This window comes from Heptranchias perlo, chromosome 11 (genome assembly GCF_035084215.1).
Source record: "Heptranchias perlo isolate sHepPer1 chromosome 11, sHepPer1.hap1, whole genome shotgun sequence".
Lineage (NCBI taxonomy): Eukaryota > Metazoa > Chordata > Chondrichthyes > Hexanchiformes > Hexanchidae > Heptranchias > Heptranchias perlo.
In genome coordinates, this window is record NC_090335.1 from 48,055,228 (window position 1) to 48,071,757 (window position 16,530).

A 16,530-nucleotide genomic window follows, 5' to 3' on the forward strand; every position below is an offset into this window, starting at 1 on the left:
AAGGACATTACTTGGACGGAGTGGGCTCCACGACACTGGTCCTCCAAACCTGCACTGGCAGCAACGCCCAGCCGCCGCGGCTTGAAACTTGGAGGAACCTCTCTGCTCAGGGCAAATGCTTGAGCATTAGTTAATCCCGCTTCTCTGCTTCCGATTGGTGTATTGACCTGGGCGTGCAAGCTGCCGGTTGGTCTGCCTGGTTGTCAATCACAAGAGAAGTTTGAGTGTGGATCAAAGTGACGAGTTTGGGCGAAAGGTTTGGGAGTTTTTTATGTGGAAACTTCTCGGATTTGGAAACCGAAATTTAGACTAACAGTGTTCGGTGTTGCATAACTTTAGGATAGTTCGACTTTATATCATGAGAATTTAAACAATATTCAGTGGGTAAAACCTGAAGAAAAAAAGTTACGGGAAGTTGTCGGGTTTGATGGTTGTGGTTGAGTGAAATGTGTTAGGACTAGAGACCAGGGAAAGTTTGATCATATCTCGTATTAGGAGAAATGCTGTATGGTGGCCTACATTATAAAATCAGACAGTGCCTGTGAATTTAAAGATTAATTACAAAGTAATTGGAAACTTAACACTTTTTGATCATTTGACAATAACTACCTGCACCAGAATTTACAAATAAAAGCGAATTAACATTCTGTGGCTGAACACATTTCTTGAATTCTTAATAACCTTCATTAGCAATTCGAATTGGATGTTGTATTCGAAAACAGGCGAGGAGTTTTAAAGTATGAAAGAAATATTTTAGTGCCAGTAGAGCAATGGGCAGCATTGGACTAAACCAAATGAAGAACTAAAGTATTTAAGGATTCAGATTTAAGATCTTACTTAACTATTGATATCAATCAATTAGAATGCTTGAGGAATTTCTTTTGGATGTTGAGATTTTTTTCTGTACCTGGGGTTTAGGAAATTGAATTAAATTTAGGTTTTTGTACATTTTTGTGTAAATTTCCAAAAATGTCAGAGAGTCAGGAAAAGTTGGAAAATAATTCTGCTAGGACTTGTGCACCATCCTTGACAAGTTCAGAATCTCCAAGGAGCTGCAGGACAAAGTGTTTAGTTTGTAAAAACTTTTACACCGATCCGAAGATCTTGCCTTGCCTGCATACATTCTGCCTAGGCTGTGTGAGCAGCTTGGAGCAGTTCTCTGTTCCTAGGATTCAGAGGGAGGTTGAGTCTGGATCTGGGGGATCATTAGACTCCTCTGAGCCTGGGACCTGTATCCTGTGTCCGGTCTGTGACTGTGAGGTGGATGTATCCCCTGCTGCAGTGCGAGGACTGACCAGTAATCATCTGATTCTGAATGAGGTTTTACTGGAGAGTCTGAAGAGACCCGACTACAGGTTAGTCTGTGATCTTTGTAACGATGGCGCTGCTGAAAGAAGGTGTGACATCTGCTCAGCAAATCTCTGTGACTTCTGCTCCAAAGCACACAGGTAAGACTCTGTTGGACTGGTCATTGGATTTTATTGGCTCCCCTTTTATGCATTTTCAAAGCTTTGTTTATTGTGCACAGAGCAATGATTCTAGTGAAATATACCATTGTAGGAAAGATATCTCATTTATTACAATAGATGTCACTTCATTATACAATTCTCTGTCCTGATGTAATGTAATTAAATAAGGGTAAGATTAATAAGTAAGCTACACTTTTCAAACAGATATGAGGCACAGCCACTTTACAATGAAAATAATCTTGTTAAAACTGAACATAACCATGCGTGGTCATTTATTTTTAAGCTGTAAAACTATAATCCTTCCTGCAGGAGGCAGAGGATGACTGCTTCTCACAACACAGTGGCTCTGAAGGACCTACAAGGTGGAAATGAGAGAATCGTTAAGCCCATCATATGCTCTGTTCATCCTGCAGAGGAACTGAGGCTATTTTGTGAGACATGTGATTGTCTGGTCTGTAGGGATTGTTGTATGGTGGATCATCGTGACCATAACTATGACTTTATTGCTAGTGTCATTAACAAACATGGCAGTTTCATCAGGGAACTTCTGAAGCAAACACAGCCACACATCGGTGCATTGCAGGAGACTTTGCAAAAGATTGGCAATGCCAAGCAGCTAGTACAAGAGCGGATGGAAGTGATAACTGAAGAAATTAATAGTTTTACAGAGGATTATATCAGGGCTTTAGAGAAACATCGGGACAGACTTTTGAAAGAGCTGGAAGAGCTGAGAGTCCAGAAGGAGAACTCCCTGTATCTGCAGCAGATCCAGGTGGAACAGATCCTAGCAGATATGAAGACTGGAGTGGATTTCACAGAGCACTTGCTAACCAGTGGCTCTCATGTGGAAATCTTACTAACCAAATGTGTGGTGGTCAACCGGTTGAAACAGCTGAATAAGATTAGTTACAGCACTCACCCCGGAGAGGATGATGGGATACGGTTCCAGCCACAGGAGAGAGCAGGACAATGCGATGGGTTTGAGGTGTTCGGAATCATTGTCACAAAGACAGTTGATCCCACCAAGTGTGTCCTTCAGGGGGAAGGTAAGAGAGAAAGACAAACATAACTTTTCAAGTGTTGAATTTCTTTAAAGTTTTTGAATTAATAGTGCATCCCCTGTGAATTTGGTTGTGCTGTGAGGATTGGAGGCCTTAGTGCAAGTGGCAGAGTGGGATTGAGGCAGGGTGGAAAGGGAGTGCCAAGAATGTGGTGAGGGCCATCAATTGGGAGGTCCAGCAAACTAGCAGTGGGGAAGCCTGTAATTGAGAACAGCAGGCAATGCTGGTGGTCACAAGGTGGTAACATGCTAGAGGCGTTATGAAAGTAAGTTATGACCACCTCTATTTTCCATGTTTGGTGGTTATCTGTGCAATGTCAAGCAACAAACTGTAATGACAGGAGGGAAAAGGAGTATCATGTTTTTAGAAACGGCAAATCAACACGAGGTTCACTCAGAAAATCTGGAAATGAGCCAACGTTGAACCAATCAGAAAGCTCATGCCTTAGGCTTCAGACACAACAATTTATTTCAATAGATAAATATGTAGGATCTGAGGGCCTGACTGAAATCTTGTGTGGCAGCCACTTTGCTGTTTATAGAGTATCGTGCATATTTTATAGTTGAGTTTATGTAAAGTCATGAGACAATAGGAGGCATAATGAGAGAAAAATAGATATATGAAACACAGAGTATATGAATAGTCAAAGGGGTAGGGGTTAGGCAGGTGGAAAGGGAAACATGAAAAACTGGCAAAGTGGAGCAGGCTCCAGTAGCACAGGAAAAAAATACTACAGATGCTGGAAATCTGAATTTAAAAACCTAAAATGCTGGAAACACTCAGCAGGTCAAGCGGCATCAGTGGAGAGAGGAAGGTAGGGTTCACGTTTCAGGTCGATGACCTATCATCAGAACCAGGTTCTGCTGAGTGTTTCCAGCCTTTTCTGTTTTTATTCCATTGGCACAGGAGCCTGGTGCAAAAACAAGTCAACACCAAGGTGTTGATCATTCTTTGTGTGTAAATAAACTTCCCCTGATATCTGTCTTAAATTTATCTTTTGCCAGCTTGAACCTGTGTCCCCTTGTCCTACTCACATTAATTTAAAGTAATATTACAGATATACCTTTTCCATTCCTTTAACTATCTCTGCAAGATTGCCTCCCAGACACCTGCTTTCCAAGATGAAAAGCCAAGGTTTCTCCCTCATAATTCCTCATAATTCAGACCCTGATGCTACAGATCAGCCTTATGGCTCTGCTGAAGCTTACAGAAAGCGGACTTTCTCTGCACTGCTTGAATGTTTCTCTTGTAACTAAAACTGAACAAAGTAATTGAGGTGCGGCCTGACCAAAGTACTGTATAGCTTCAGAATGCCGTCCTCTGACTTTGTACTGACTTAGCAATGTAGTTCAGCAGTTTATTTAGCTTGTTGATTGTTCCAGAATGACTGGACATGTTGAGTCTACTATCTTTGACTGTTCAACACCATTCGTAGGGTAGATGAATTACCACGTTTTATCTGCAATCAACAGTACCGAACATTTGCCCATAACAAATTTCATCTGTCACTATTTGCCCATCTAGCCCATTTTTGTAGAGTGCCTCAGCAGACCTTCAGTGTCTCTTTTCCATTCTTCAGCTCCACATGACTGCCCCACATGGTTCCATTCTTACTTTTGTGAATATAGTCAGAGCTTCTCCAGCAATATGTTCTCTTCCTCACCCCTCACCATCATCTCTGGAGTTCTTCAAGAATCTATCCTTAGTCCTTCTCTTCCTCTTCCTGTGTAGCAATATGCCAATAAGGAAGTCAGCTTCTATATGTACAACAATAATACTCAACTGTATTTCTCAACCACTTCTATTGACCCTTAACTGCCTCTGTGTTGTCAGACTGCCTGTCTGACATCCAGTCTTGAATGAGTCATAGCTTCCCCAATTTAATGTTGGAAAGACTGGAGTCTTCTTTAGCTGTCGTCTTTCGCCCTTACCAAAAATGTTCGTTTGATATTGATTCCATACCCCTCCCTGGCCACTGTCTTGGGTTAATCCAAACTAATTATAACTTTGGCATCCTGTTTCATAGATTATGGAACAGTTCTTGCAGATTGGAGGGTGGCAAATGTAACCCCACTATTTAAAAAAGGAGGGAGAAAGAAAACAGGGAACTACAGACCGGTTAGCCTAACATCAGTAGTAGAGAAAATGCTAGAGTATATTATTAAGGATGTGATAACAGGACACTTAGAAAATATCAACGGGATTAGACAAAGTCAACATGGATTTATGAAAGGGAAATCATGTATGACAAATCTACTGGAGTTTTTTGAGGATGTAACTGGTAGAATAGATCAGGGAGAACCAGTGGATGTGGTTTATTTGGATTTTCAGAAGGCCTTTGATAAAATCCCATATAAGAGGTTAGTGTGCAAAATTAAAGCACATGGGATTGGTGGTAATATACTGGCATGGATTGAAAATTGGTTAACAAACAGGGAACAGAGAGTAGGAATAAATGGGTCTTTTTTGGGGTGGCAGGCAGTGACTAGTGGGGTACCGCAGGGATCAGTGCTTGGGCCCCAGCTATTCACAATATATATCAATGATTTGGATGAGGGAACCAAATGTAATATTTCTATGTTTGCTGACGATACAAAACTAGGTGGGATCGTGAGTCATGAGGAGGATGCAAAGATGCTTCAAGGCGATTTAGACAAGTTGAGTGAGTGGGCAAATACATGGCAGATGCAGTATAATGTGGATAAATGTGAAGTTATCCACTTTGGAAGGAAAAACAGAAAGGCAGAGTATTATTTAAATGGTGATAGATTGGGAAATGTTGATGTACAAAGGGAACCTGGGTGTCCTTGTACACCGGTCACTGAAAGCAAACATGCAGGTGCAGCAAGAAGTTAGGAAGGCAAATGGTACGTTGGCCTTCATTGCAAGAGGATTTGAGTACAGGAGCAAGGACGTCTTACTGCAGTTATACGGGGCCTTGGTGAGACCACACCTGGAGTATTGTGTGCAGTTTTGGTCTCCTTACCTAAGAAAGGATATAGTCGCCATAGAAGGAGTGCAGCGAAGGTTCGCCAGACTGATTCCTGGGATGGCAAGGACTGTCTTATGAGGAGAGATTGGGTCGACTCGGCCTGTATTCACTTGAGTTTAGAAGAACGAGAGGGGATCTCATTGAAACATATAACATTCTGACAGGGCTCGACAGACTGGATGCAGGGAGGATGTTTCCCCTGGCTTGGGGGTCCAGAACAAGGGGTCACAGTCTCAGGATACGGGGTAGGACATTTAGGACTGAGATGAGGAGAAATTTCTTCACTCAGAGGGTGGTGAACCTGTGGAATTCTCTACCACAGAAGGCTGTGGAGGCCAAGTCACTGAATATATTTAAGAAGGAGCTAGATAGATTTCTGGACACAAAAGGCATCGAGGGGTATGGGGAGAGAGCAGGAATGTGGTATTGAGATAGAGGATCAGCCATGATCATATTGAAGGGCCGAATGGCCTACTCCTGCACCTATTTTCTATGTCTCTATGTAACCGAGCTGAATTTCTGACCCTATTTCCTCTGCATCACGAAGACTGCCTACTTCCACCTCTTATGACATTGATGATCTCCATCCTACCTCAGTCCCTGTAGTCTTCGCACAAATATATGTTACCTCCATACTCAACTACTCCAGTGGTCTTGATGGCATTGCGTCCTGCATTCTCCATAACTCCAATTTTTCTGTTCTCAGTGTATTGTCCAAAAGAAGGTATTTAGTTTGGGTGCAGAATTAGAGTTGGGGCTTACCCTGAATTAATTTATGTAAAGCTGGTAAATTATTAGCTTAATGCACGTACTAATTTTTTTCTTATAGCTAAATCAACAAAAATTTATATGGTTCAGATACAAATTTTCAACATTACAACTCTAGATAGATAAAGAGGAGGTACTTAAAAGATTGTCAGTACTCAAAGTAGAAAAGTCACGTGGTCTAGATGGGATGTATCCTAGGTTACTGAGGGAAGTAAGGGTGGAAATTGCGGAGGCTCTGCCACAATCTACCAATGCTCCTTAGATATGGGGACGGTGCCAGAGAACTGGAGGATTGCAACTGTTACACCTCTGTTCAAAAAAGAAGAGAGGGATAAACCTGGCAATTACAGGCCAGTCAGCCTAACGTCGGTGGTGGGGAAACTTTTAGAGACAATAATCCGGGACAAAATTAATTGACACTTGGAAAAGTATGGGCTAATAAATAAAAGTCAACATAGATTTGTTAAATGGAAAATCGGGTTTGACTAACTTGATTGAGTTCTTTGATGAAGTAACGGAGAGGGTTGATGAGGATGGTGCAGTTGACGTTGTGTATATGGACTTTCAAAAGGCATTTGATAAAGTACCACATAATAGATTTGTTAGAAAAATTAAAGCCCATGGGATTAAAGGGACAGTGGCAGAGTGGATACAAAATTGGCTAAGGGACAGAAAGCAGAGAATAATGGTGAACAGTTGTTTTTCATACTGGAGGGAAGTATACAGTGGTGTTCCCAGGGGTCAGTATTAGGACCACTGCTCTTTTTGAGATTATATATATATATATCTCCTAAAATAGCATATGGGATCCTGGACTTTATTAATAGAGGCATAGAGTATAAAAGCAAGGAAGTTCTGCTAAACCTTTATAAAACACTGGTTAGGCCTCAGCTGGAGTATTGTGTTCAATTCTGGGCACCACACTTTAGGAAGGATGTCAAGGCCGTAGAGAGGGTGCGGAAGAGATTTACTAGAATGTTACCAGGGATGAGGGACTTCAGTTATGTGGAGAAACTGGGGTTGTTCTCCTTTGAACAGAGAAGGTTAAGGGGAGATTTGATAGCGGTGTTCAAAATCATAACAGTTTTGATAGAGTAAATAAGGAGAAACTGCTTCCTGTGGCAGAAGGGTCACCAGAGGACACAGGTTTAAGGTGATCGGCAAAACAGCAAGAGGCAACATGGGGAAACATTTTTTTACGCAGCAAGTTGTAATGATCTGGAACATGCTGCCTGAAAGGGTGGTAAATGCAGATTCAATAGTAACTTTAAAAAGGGAATCGGATAAATACTTGAAGGGAAAAAATTTACAGGACTATGGGGAAAGAGAAGGGGAATGGGACTAATTGGATAGCTCTTTCAAAGAGCTGGCACAGGCAGGATGTGCCAAAAGGACTTCTCTTGTGCTGTACCTACTATGATAACTAGCAGTGCAGAGTATTTTTAGTTACAGACTTGCTAATATGAATTTGCACCCATGGTATTAAGTGGGGAGGGAAGCCGGAAATTTGCATGCTTCAGTTAGAGATAGTAATATAAGATAGTGAACGAGACGTCTGGTTGTCATAGTTACTTTACAAGATTATTACAGCTTACACGTTGTGTGCATTCCATCCCCTGTCTGTAAATTGCTTTGTTAGATCTGAGGGGCTTGTGGAAAACCATAAAGACCACGTTAATGTAGAAATACGTGAACAGTTACTTGACCATAAAAAGAGAAAAGCATGATGGGTATTTGACCAATGTTAACTCCTTGACTCCCATACATAGGGTAGTTACAATTTCTCACACACACACACACACACACACACACAAAGACACAATTGTCCTTGGTACGTTGATAATTAAGTTGGCTGTCCAGGTGCTTGGTACTGTCTGGCCCCCCCCCCCTCCCCCCATGCAGATAAGGGTATTGCTGGCTTATAATATAATGAGAATACAGTTTCTTGAGAGGCCATGTGGCCTTGATTCTGACTTCAACCCTACTGATTAACCAGCTTTGGAATTTAGGGAGGTGGTGTTCTCGGGCCTGCGAGGCCTATGTGCCAAAACAGGAATGAGCTATGGATGTCCAGAGGAGGCAGGCTCCCTACTTGATTGACTAACCACTTGAACTAATGGGGAATGTACATGTACGCCCATATTCTATGATAGTCAGATATTGCTGATTGAACTGTATAAATGTGAACTGTGTCCTTTGTCCAGAGAAGTGGTAGTTCTGACCATTGTCAGAGCAGATCTTCCCTTGAGCTCAAGTTTCTTTTAATTAAAATTCTTACTTGTCTGGAAATAAGTGTTTGGAGTTAATGCATTGTGTATAATAGGTAATTAAGTTTTCGACAGGCTTGGGAAACATTTTAATTGCTGAATTGAAATGTTGCATGTTGTATACTGTCATTTTGCTTTCACTGTTTACTGCGACTGAGTTAGGTACTTGTCCACAAGAAAAGTGATGGGCCATTCGTCCTCTTTAATTCTTGTTTCCCTCATAGTGGCCAGTCAGTGGCATGGGTAGAATTCTAGGAGCTATTTGTGCTGCCTTTTCAGTGGGATATTGGCATATTGGGGAGAGGGCAATTGGGGAAGGGAGTAAAGTAAGTAATGCTGTTTGTGAATATGAGCTGGCTATGGGATGGTGGGAATAGAATTGCACTTTTTTGGTTCGAATCCCTGTCTTCCTAGGCCAAGTAGCCAACTGTAGCTAAGAGAGTTGGTCGACAACTTTCTGTTAATGCTCCTGTCAGCCAGCCAGCCAGTCAGCCACTCGAGGGCAAAATGATTTGCTTCTGATTTTTCTGACCTGTGTATAGACACTATACACAACACCTCACAGCGAGAGCTGAGATCAGGAGTGGGAATCAAACCTGCTTCTCACTGTGCATGGAGCCACACTAGTGTCTTCATGTTTTCTATGTGTTGTTTTTGTTGAAGGGGAGTGTGGGGGCAGTGGGAATAAATCGTTTGTAAGTTTTGTATCTCCTGTGTCAGATATTCCTGTAAAGACATAAGGCAAGTGTATTCTGCATAATACAGTTCCAATTTGCTCATATTCAGGCCTCCAAGTGGCTCAACAAGACCAACCAAGTGCATTCGTACTGGTCTGTAATGACCATTCGGGGCATCAGTTGGGGAGAGGAGGAGAATCCATTCGAGTTAGCATCTTCAACAAGAAGAACAAAGAATGGTGGGTAATTTGTGCAAGAGATAATAGCACCACAAATTACAGTCTGATAAAATGTAGCTGCCTTGTTTTGAAAAGTAGGTTAAAACTGGGTTATCAAGCAACTAATTACTGTAGCCTTCACCCCTTGCACCCAATCTAAGTTAATTATTGGAGACCTGAAATTATACACTCTACAAGTTAAGTTTTAAACTTTTTGTTTTTTAATTACTGTCCAGAAAGTGCATTTCATGTACAGATTATTTTGAAATTCATCTTTCAAATGTTTCATAGAATTAAATATCTAATTAGAAAATATTTTCTATGGGGAGGGGGAATTTCTGCTCCTTTGAACTTAAATGCATCCTATCGGACTTTATAATGGAATTATAGACATTTCAGCATAGAAGGCTGCCATTTGGCCCATCATTATACCAGTAAAATATTTGTGATTTTTATGTGTTTGATTGCTATCTATTTCTGGTATGAAGAACGATTTTATGGAAATTAATGACTGTTCATAAATACAGTACAAAAATAGATATCCTTAAGTTCTTCTATCTGACTTTTGGAGCTCCAGAGTGCATCAATTGGATATTTAAATTGTGACACACTGTCTCATCCTGCAGCAATTAAAACTCCATTACATCGTTGAATTCAAGGCTCACTTTAAGATTTCTCTCCATTATGGGCGCATTCTTACTGAAATGTTTTTCCATATCCAGACCCAACAGAACCAGACGTGAAGCGAAGAAACTCTCAGTAGGGGAAAGCTTTGGAAATCATTGGTCCAAAGTCACCTGCTCCTCCCAAGCATGCTACACCTATCATATGTCATGTTTCAAATAACTTATATTACATCGGAGTTGCACAACTGAACAGACTATTGTATTTAATTTATCTGACCCTATATTTTATGATGGGGTCAGTGCTGGCTATATTGAACTAAACACCAGAATACTTTAGGAACCTTCCATCTTGCATATTACATACCAGATTGGTTGCTTTCTTTTCCTATTTATCTATCTGCCTATCTATCTTATCTAATATATGTGTATGTATGCACTATATAATCCTCAATCCTGAAAGACCTTGACAATAATTCATTGTTTAACTGAATGAAAGTATTTACAGTGAACATTTTGGTCTTTTCTTATTTCATGCAGCAGTCTCAGGGCAACGCTGCAGGACAATCATGATGGAACTTATCGAGTTACATACACTCCCCGGGTATCAGGCTCGTATGTGGCATGGGTCTGTGTAAAGGGACAGCATGTACAGGTGAGTTGACAGAGGATGAAGATCACTAAAATTATGACTCAAAAGAGTGTCGATTCTAGAGGCGTATTGCATTAGATCACTTGCCTTATGCCTTTGGCATCTGGGTTTGAATACATCCCTGATAGGATAGTTAAAAATATTTTCTCTAGGTCTTGAAATGAGATGTCTAGTTGCATCTGACCATCGAAGTATGTATATGCCCAGAATGCATGCGCGTGATCACTGATTATAAAATGTACGTTTCCCATATACTCTTTGCTCACAAAGTGCACCAGGGTCATTGAATCTGAAGCAGTGTTGTTATGGGATTGATCCTATGAGTACTGGAAGTGAGGTATGTGCTATTTTTCCATTCTCAGCTGGATTACTTCAGCGAGCTGTTTCACAACATTACAACCTTTGCAGCCAGAGAGGGAGAAGCAGCTGGTGTTATTGCTCCTCCCCCCATAAGAAGAAAGCAAGCAGAAGTGTAAATGTTTTTGTATCTGTATGACTCAATAACTTGGAGTGCCATGGAACCTTCTAATAATGTCCTGCTTTTGTTCTTTCCAAGCATTAATCTTCTGAACTGTTGTTGATTGATTCAAAAATTGGTGAGTAAGTATAAATCTCCTTGAGGCTGAAATTTCCATCTTTGTTAATTTAATGAAAAAGTAGATAAGAATAAAAAAATGCTGATCCTGCACTTTTTACTCTCTAAAATTGATGAAGGTGGGAATTTCAGCCCTCCCCCCACCCCCCACCCCCCCATATAAATAGTGCATAGGGTAATTAAACCCCTGCTTTCTAACAAGTCTTCACCCATAAAATACAAGACAATGTATTTCATCAGATATAAAAATAGAAAATGCTGGAAAATACTCAGCAGGTCAGGCAGCATCTGTGAAGAGAGAAACAGTGTTAACGTTTCAGGTCAATAACTTGATGAACGTTGAGTTCTGATGACAGTTCATCGACCTGAAACGTTAACGCTGTTTCTCTCTCCACAAATGCTGCCTGACCTGCTGAGTATTTTCCAGCATTTTCTGTTTTTATTTCAGATTTCTAATATCTGCAGTATTTTGCATTTATATTTGATCAGATATCTGGCTTTCAAGATGTCAACAACTTTAAGTGAAAGTCTTGTTAATCAATGATTGATGCCCCAATCCTATCAGCCACACCTATTTCTGCTTCCTTCACCGTTGCCTCTGCCACTGCTACAGGTTAACCCTGCTGGTGCTCTTGCTGAAAGTTCCAAAATTATGCAGGATACAGCAGATGCAGACACAGCAAAATGTCTATTTCAACATGCCAGTTTTATGCTCCACCAGAGTTTGGGTGGAAGCATGAACTTTGTTATATTTCCTTTGTACCCCTGTTCGGGGGTTTCTCATTGGGGTCTTTAGCCAGGGCTCCAGTAGGTAGCCTTGATCCCCAGCAGCCAATTGTCCAGTCTGCCTGCTGCTTCAAATAGTGCTGGCAAAAGGACTGCTGCAAAATGAAGGCACCATCTGTACGTTAATGGAATGAAAACTTTTCCTATTCATAAATGCTATGGAGTGTTTTTTTGGGGTATTAATGGCTATGTGTGTGCCATCAATGAGGCCCTATATTCTTGCCAACAAAATGACAGTGAATGGACTTCAAAAAAGTAATTCCTTCAATGTGAAGCACTTTAGCAAATCCTGAGGATGTGAAAGGCACTGCATAAATACAGGTTGTCTCTTGCGAAGCCTTACACTTGGTAAAAATGCTGTGCCCCCTCGTGCTGTTGCCTCCTTTCCATGGGCAAAACGATCAAGATATTTCTCAAGGCAGCTGAGCCTTCTGGGATTTGCTTAAGCTCCCTCCTCCTTCTCTGTTGGTAGAGGGAGGGGGCTAGTGTCCTAGATTACGGGGTGCGGGGGGGGGGGGGGCGGGAAGGGGCTGCTGGGGAACTAGTCGAGAGTGCCAGTCCCATTCTTGGATCACAACTGCCTCTCTCCCTCTTGATCCCATATCCTGTTAACATACTTCGGGTTTGGCTAAACATGCCTCTGAACTCTCTCACTTCCATTCCCAATTCCTCAAGACAATGTTTAAGCTCCCCACATTCTTTCTCTAGCTGTTCGCTATTAAGGTTTCTCTACAATTTACACTCTGTGCCCTCAGTTTCAAAATTATCCCTTTCTACAACCTTGACCTTAAGTTCCTGTATTTCACTTTTCTGCAGCTGTTTTACTTTCCATTTATGCTGCCTACACTGAGATTTAAGTTGACTATTTTCTTTACTTAGACGCTATTTTTCTAGGTACAACTCCTACAATGCTAAGAATAGATCCTGAACCAGAACAGACTTGATTTTGTTCTTGCTTTTTGAGTCACTGAGTGCTCTGAACAGACACTCAGTGATGGCATCAACCAATTTCCTTGATCCCTGTAGTTCCTCTACTTTTTGGACAGATACCCCATGTCGACCCAAATACCAATCGACTAGTCAATACCAGCTATAATTACGAATGATTAATCTTTCATCTACCAGGCAGATCCTTCCCAAGACAGGTGCAAAGCACTTAATAAGTCATTTTTGGGCTCCTGGCTTCGCTCGCCATTTTTTGCCAGATTTTAGCCTCTCGTCTAATCTTATTAATTAATAGGGCTGAGAGTCTAGTTGCAGCAACTTTAATACGTTACTAAGAAATACAAGATTTAGCTTCTGCCTTACCTCATATTAATATATCAATCATAGTAAACGTGCAAGTCCCACGTGTCCACAGTAACCTACATTAGGCCAGCTCACTGGATGAAACCTTAGATGCCCTGAGGTTGATCTCTAGTGTTCTAAGTCTAAGCTGCACCCTTGTATACTTCCAAAAGGCATTTGATAAAGTACCACATAATAGGCTTGTCAGCAAAATTGAAGCCCATGGAATGGGGGCAGTAGCAGAATGGATACGAAATTGGCTAAGTGACAGGAAACGGAGAGTAGTGGTGAACGGTTGTTTTTTTGGACTAGAGGGAGGTGTACATGTGGTGTTCCCCAGGGGTTCGTACTAGGACCACTGCTTTTCTTGATATATATTAATGACTTGGACTTAGGTGTACAAGGCACAATTTCAAAATTTGCAGATGACACAAAACTTGGAAGTGGAGTGAACAGTGAGGAGGATGGTGATAATCTTCAAGAGGACATAGATAGGCTGGTGGAATTATTTGCTTTGTTATCGTGCTTTTGCATTTAATTTTTAAAAATTAATTTGTAATTTGCTTTTTAATATGGTCATTATGTGTGATGTAACTTTAATAACCTGCTGTTGTCTTCCAGGGATCGCCATTCACTATAACAGTAACAAGTAAATTCCATAAGCACACTGGTATATTCCACTGCTGCACATTCTGTTCCAGTGGTGGACAAAAAGATGTCCGTTGTGGCTGTAGGGGCACGATGCCTGGTGAGTTTAATAGAAGATCTCTATCATTTTATGGCCCAATAGATGTTAGAATATGTATTTTTTGTATATATCATATTATGATTTACATTTGCACTTGTCAAATTGATTTTTAAATGTATTATTGAAAGCCTTTATAATAGTGAGTAACCAAGCTCAACGATCAGAATGTAACACTTAATGGACTGTAAATAAATTATTTATTTTCAAGTTTACAAAGAACAGCAGCATTGGCAAACTTCTTCAGCCAGTCTATATAAATAACTTGTAGAAACAGAAATGGAAAATTTGAAATCAGCTGAAATAATTTTTGAAACAGAATAGGCTTTTTTCTTTCCCCACCCCATTTATTTTCCTTTAGCGTGGCCATTTGGTACCATGTAGCCAATGGGAGGTACCTTTTATATATCTTGAAGTTATCTATGACCATTTTAAGTGGTACAACATGGACACAGAGATGGGATGACTTATTTCGGCATAGTGCTCCATCCAGAACGCTGAGGAACACCTGGTGGAGACAGTACTGTTCACATCGTAGGACTTGACTATCTTGGGTGTAAGTGTTTGCCTTTAAAGAAGGTAAAAATGCCTGTTGTGCGACAAAGGGTATAGTTTCTGACATGGCATTACATGAAACTTACTGGCATTACTGTGTCTACCGTATTGTGAAATTTTGCTCTTTGTCTTCAATTGACAGGTGGGTACCAAGGCTGTGGACATGGACACAAAAGTCACCCTGGGCAGCCACACTGGTCCTGTTGTGGAAAGTTGACTGAAAATTCAGAATGCTCTGGATCAATAAATGGCAACTCGTATCGGAGCCTGGTTAAGACTGTTGCTCTGTAACAATGCAAAGCTAGGGAACAGCAAACTTAAGATTGATCATAGAAAAGTTAGCAGTGAAGTAATGGCTGTTCAGCTGGCTTAGAAAGACTTTGATGTTCAGGGTTAATTAAAGCTTATCTAATTTGATGCCTGGTATTGTCTATCTCATTATAAAATAGTGGCATAAATGGAGATGTTCCGAGCTGGTCAGTATTGATTACTTTGGGGACCTTGTCAAAATTACTAATTTATCAGTTTAAAAAATCAAAGAAAGGGAACTTAAGAATTCATTTCGAGCAAACACTTACCCAATTAATAAGCAAAGGACTAAAATGGAGGAATAATATAAAGGAAATAGGAATGTATTTTTGTTGCAGTTTGCACTAATGAATACTCTATATAGCACAGACTGTAATAACAAAGTGAAGAAAAAAAGATCTAGTTTAATGGCATTAAATTGTACCAGAGGCAATTCATTTTAGTGCAATTATGCATAAAAAAATACTTTCAAGATTAATGGAGGTGGGATAATTAAGATAAAATATATTGTAGAATAAGAGAGATTTATATGAACTGCCATGTGGGAATTGAGCTACAGTGTTCTATCTTGGTGATAACCAACAGCTGATTCAGTTGAACTAAGGGAATTATTGCTTCATTCAGACCGTATCCCCTTAAAATTGTGCTTGTCCCTTTTAAAATAGAGATATGGGAAAGGATAATGCAAAATGGAACTGACGTTGCATTTGCCATTTGTGGAATATATACAAAATGCTTGGCTTGTGTCTTGTATGTGAATATGTTTTAGATTTGCCTAAAGTATATATTCACAAGTTTGACCCAAATGCTTCTCTATACTAATATGGACCCTTATTGAATGGCTGCTTAGACTGTCCTTAGTGACCTCACTACTGAAGTCAGAATTAAAACTAAATCAATTTATAAATTTCTAATAATCATGTGCAACCATATAGTATCTTTTTGTAATATTAGTTTTGTGCTAATTTCAAATATTTATCAAAACTAATTTTGCTACATTGCATTCTGAACAGCATATTTTAAGTTGAGTATGTCAATGCATTTTGCATTTTTACAATGACTTATGTAATTAGACATTTATTTGTACGTAAACTTTGTTGAATTTCAAATTTGCTCAATTTAAAATCTAATTTACTGTAACTTACCCCGGTCCAGATCGGGCGCTTGATTTTTGCTAAAATTAGCAAAGCCTGGAACTTCAGCCCTTCTGTACCCTTCTTACTTTCTTCCTGTGTGGATTTTCTCTCACTAAGAATAAATACAATTTAAGAGTAAATGTTACTAGTCTGAATGAGTCTCCTTATGTGACGAGGGATACTATGTGGATTAACCAACTTTTTCTTATTCTACCAAAAATGTTGCTTGTGTGTGGTTTACACTACAAATTGGCTAAATTGTTTTATTTAATCAACTTTTTTCATACTAATACAACATTCTGCTTATGTATACATTTGTTTTTATGATTTATCTTCTAAATCTGCAGAGTATTTTCATCACGGCTACTGACATAAAATATATGAAAAATT

At 40.1% G+C, this 16,530-nt stretch overlaps 1 protein-coding gene across 1 annotated transcript; it reads left to right on the plus strand.

Moving 5' to 3' along the window:
- The first annotated feature begins 220 nt into the window (after positions 1-220).
- On the plus strand, positions 221-16,280 carry trim45 (tripartite motif containing 45). The gene is made up of 6 exons (XM_067992947.1): positions 221-1,448; positions 1,779-2,515; positions 9,344-9,473; positions 10,616-10,730; positions 14,017-14,143; positions 14,838-16,280. The coding sequence occupies exons 1-6, from the start codon at positions 970-972 to the stop codon at positions 14,984-14,986; spliced, it is 1,737 nt and encodes a 578-aa protein (XP_067849048.1). The 5' UTR covers positions 221-969; the 3' UTR covers positions 14,987-16,280.
- The last annotated feature ends 250 nt before the right edge of the window (positions 16,281-16,530 follow it).

Excerpts from the sequence above, each read along its gene's own strand:
- trim45 (XM_067992947.1), top strand. The coding sequence starts at position 970 with ATGTCAGAGAGTCAGGAAAAGTTGGAAAATAATTCTGCTAGGACTTGT. Across the intron at positions 1,449-1,778 it reads TTCTGCTCCAAAGCACACAG|GAGGCAGAGGATGACTGCTT; the intron begins GTAAGACTCTGT and ends TCCTTCCTGCAG. Across the intron at positions 14,144-14,837 it reads CTGTAGGGGCACGATGCCTG|GTGGGTACCAAGGCTGTGGA; the intron begins GTGAGTTTAATA and ends TTCAATTGACAG.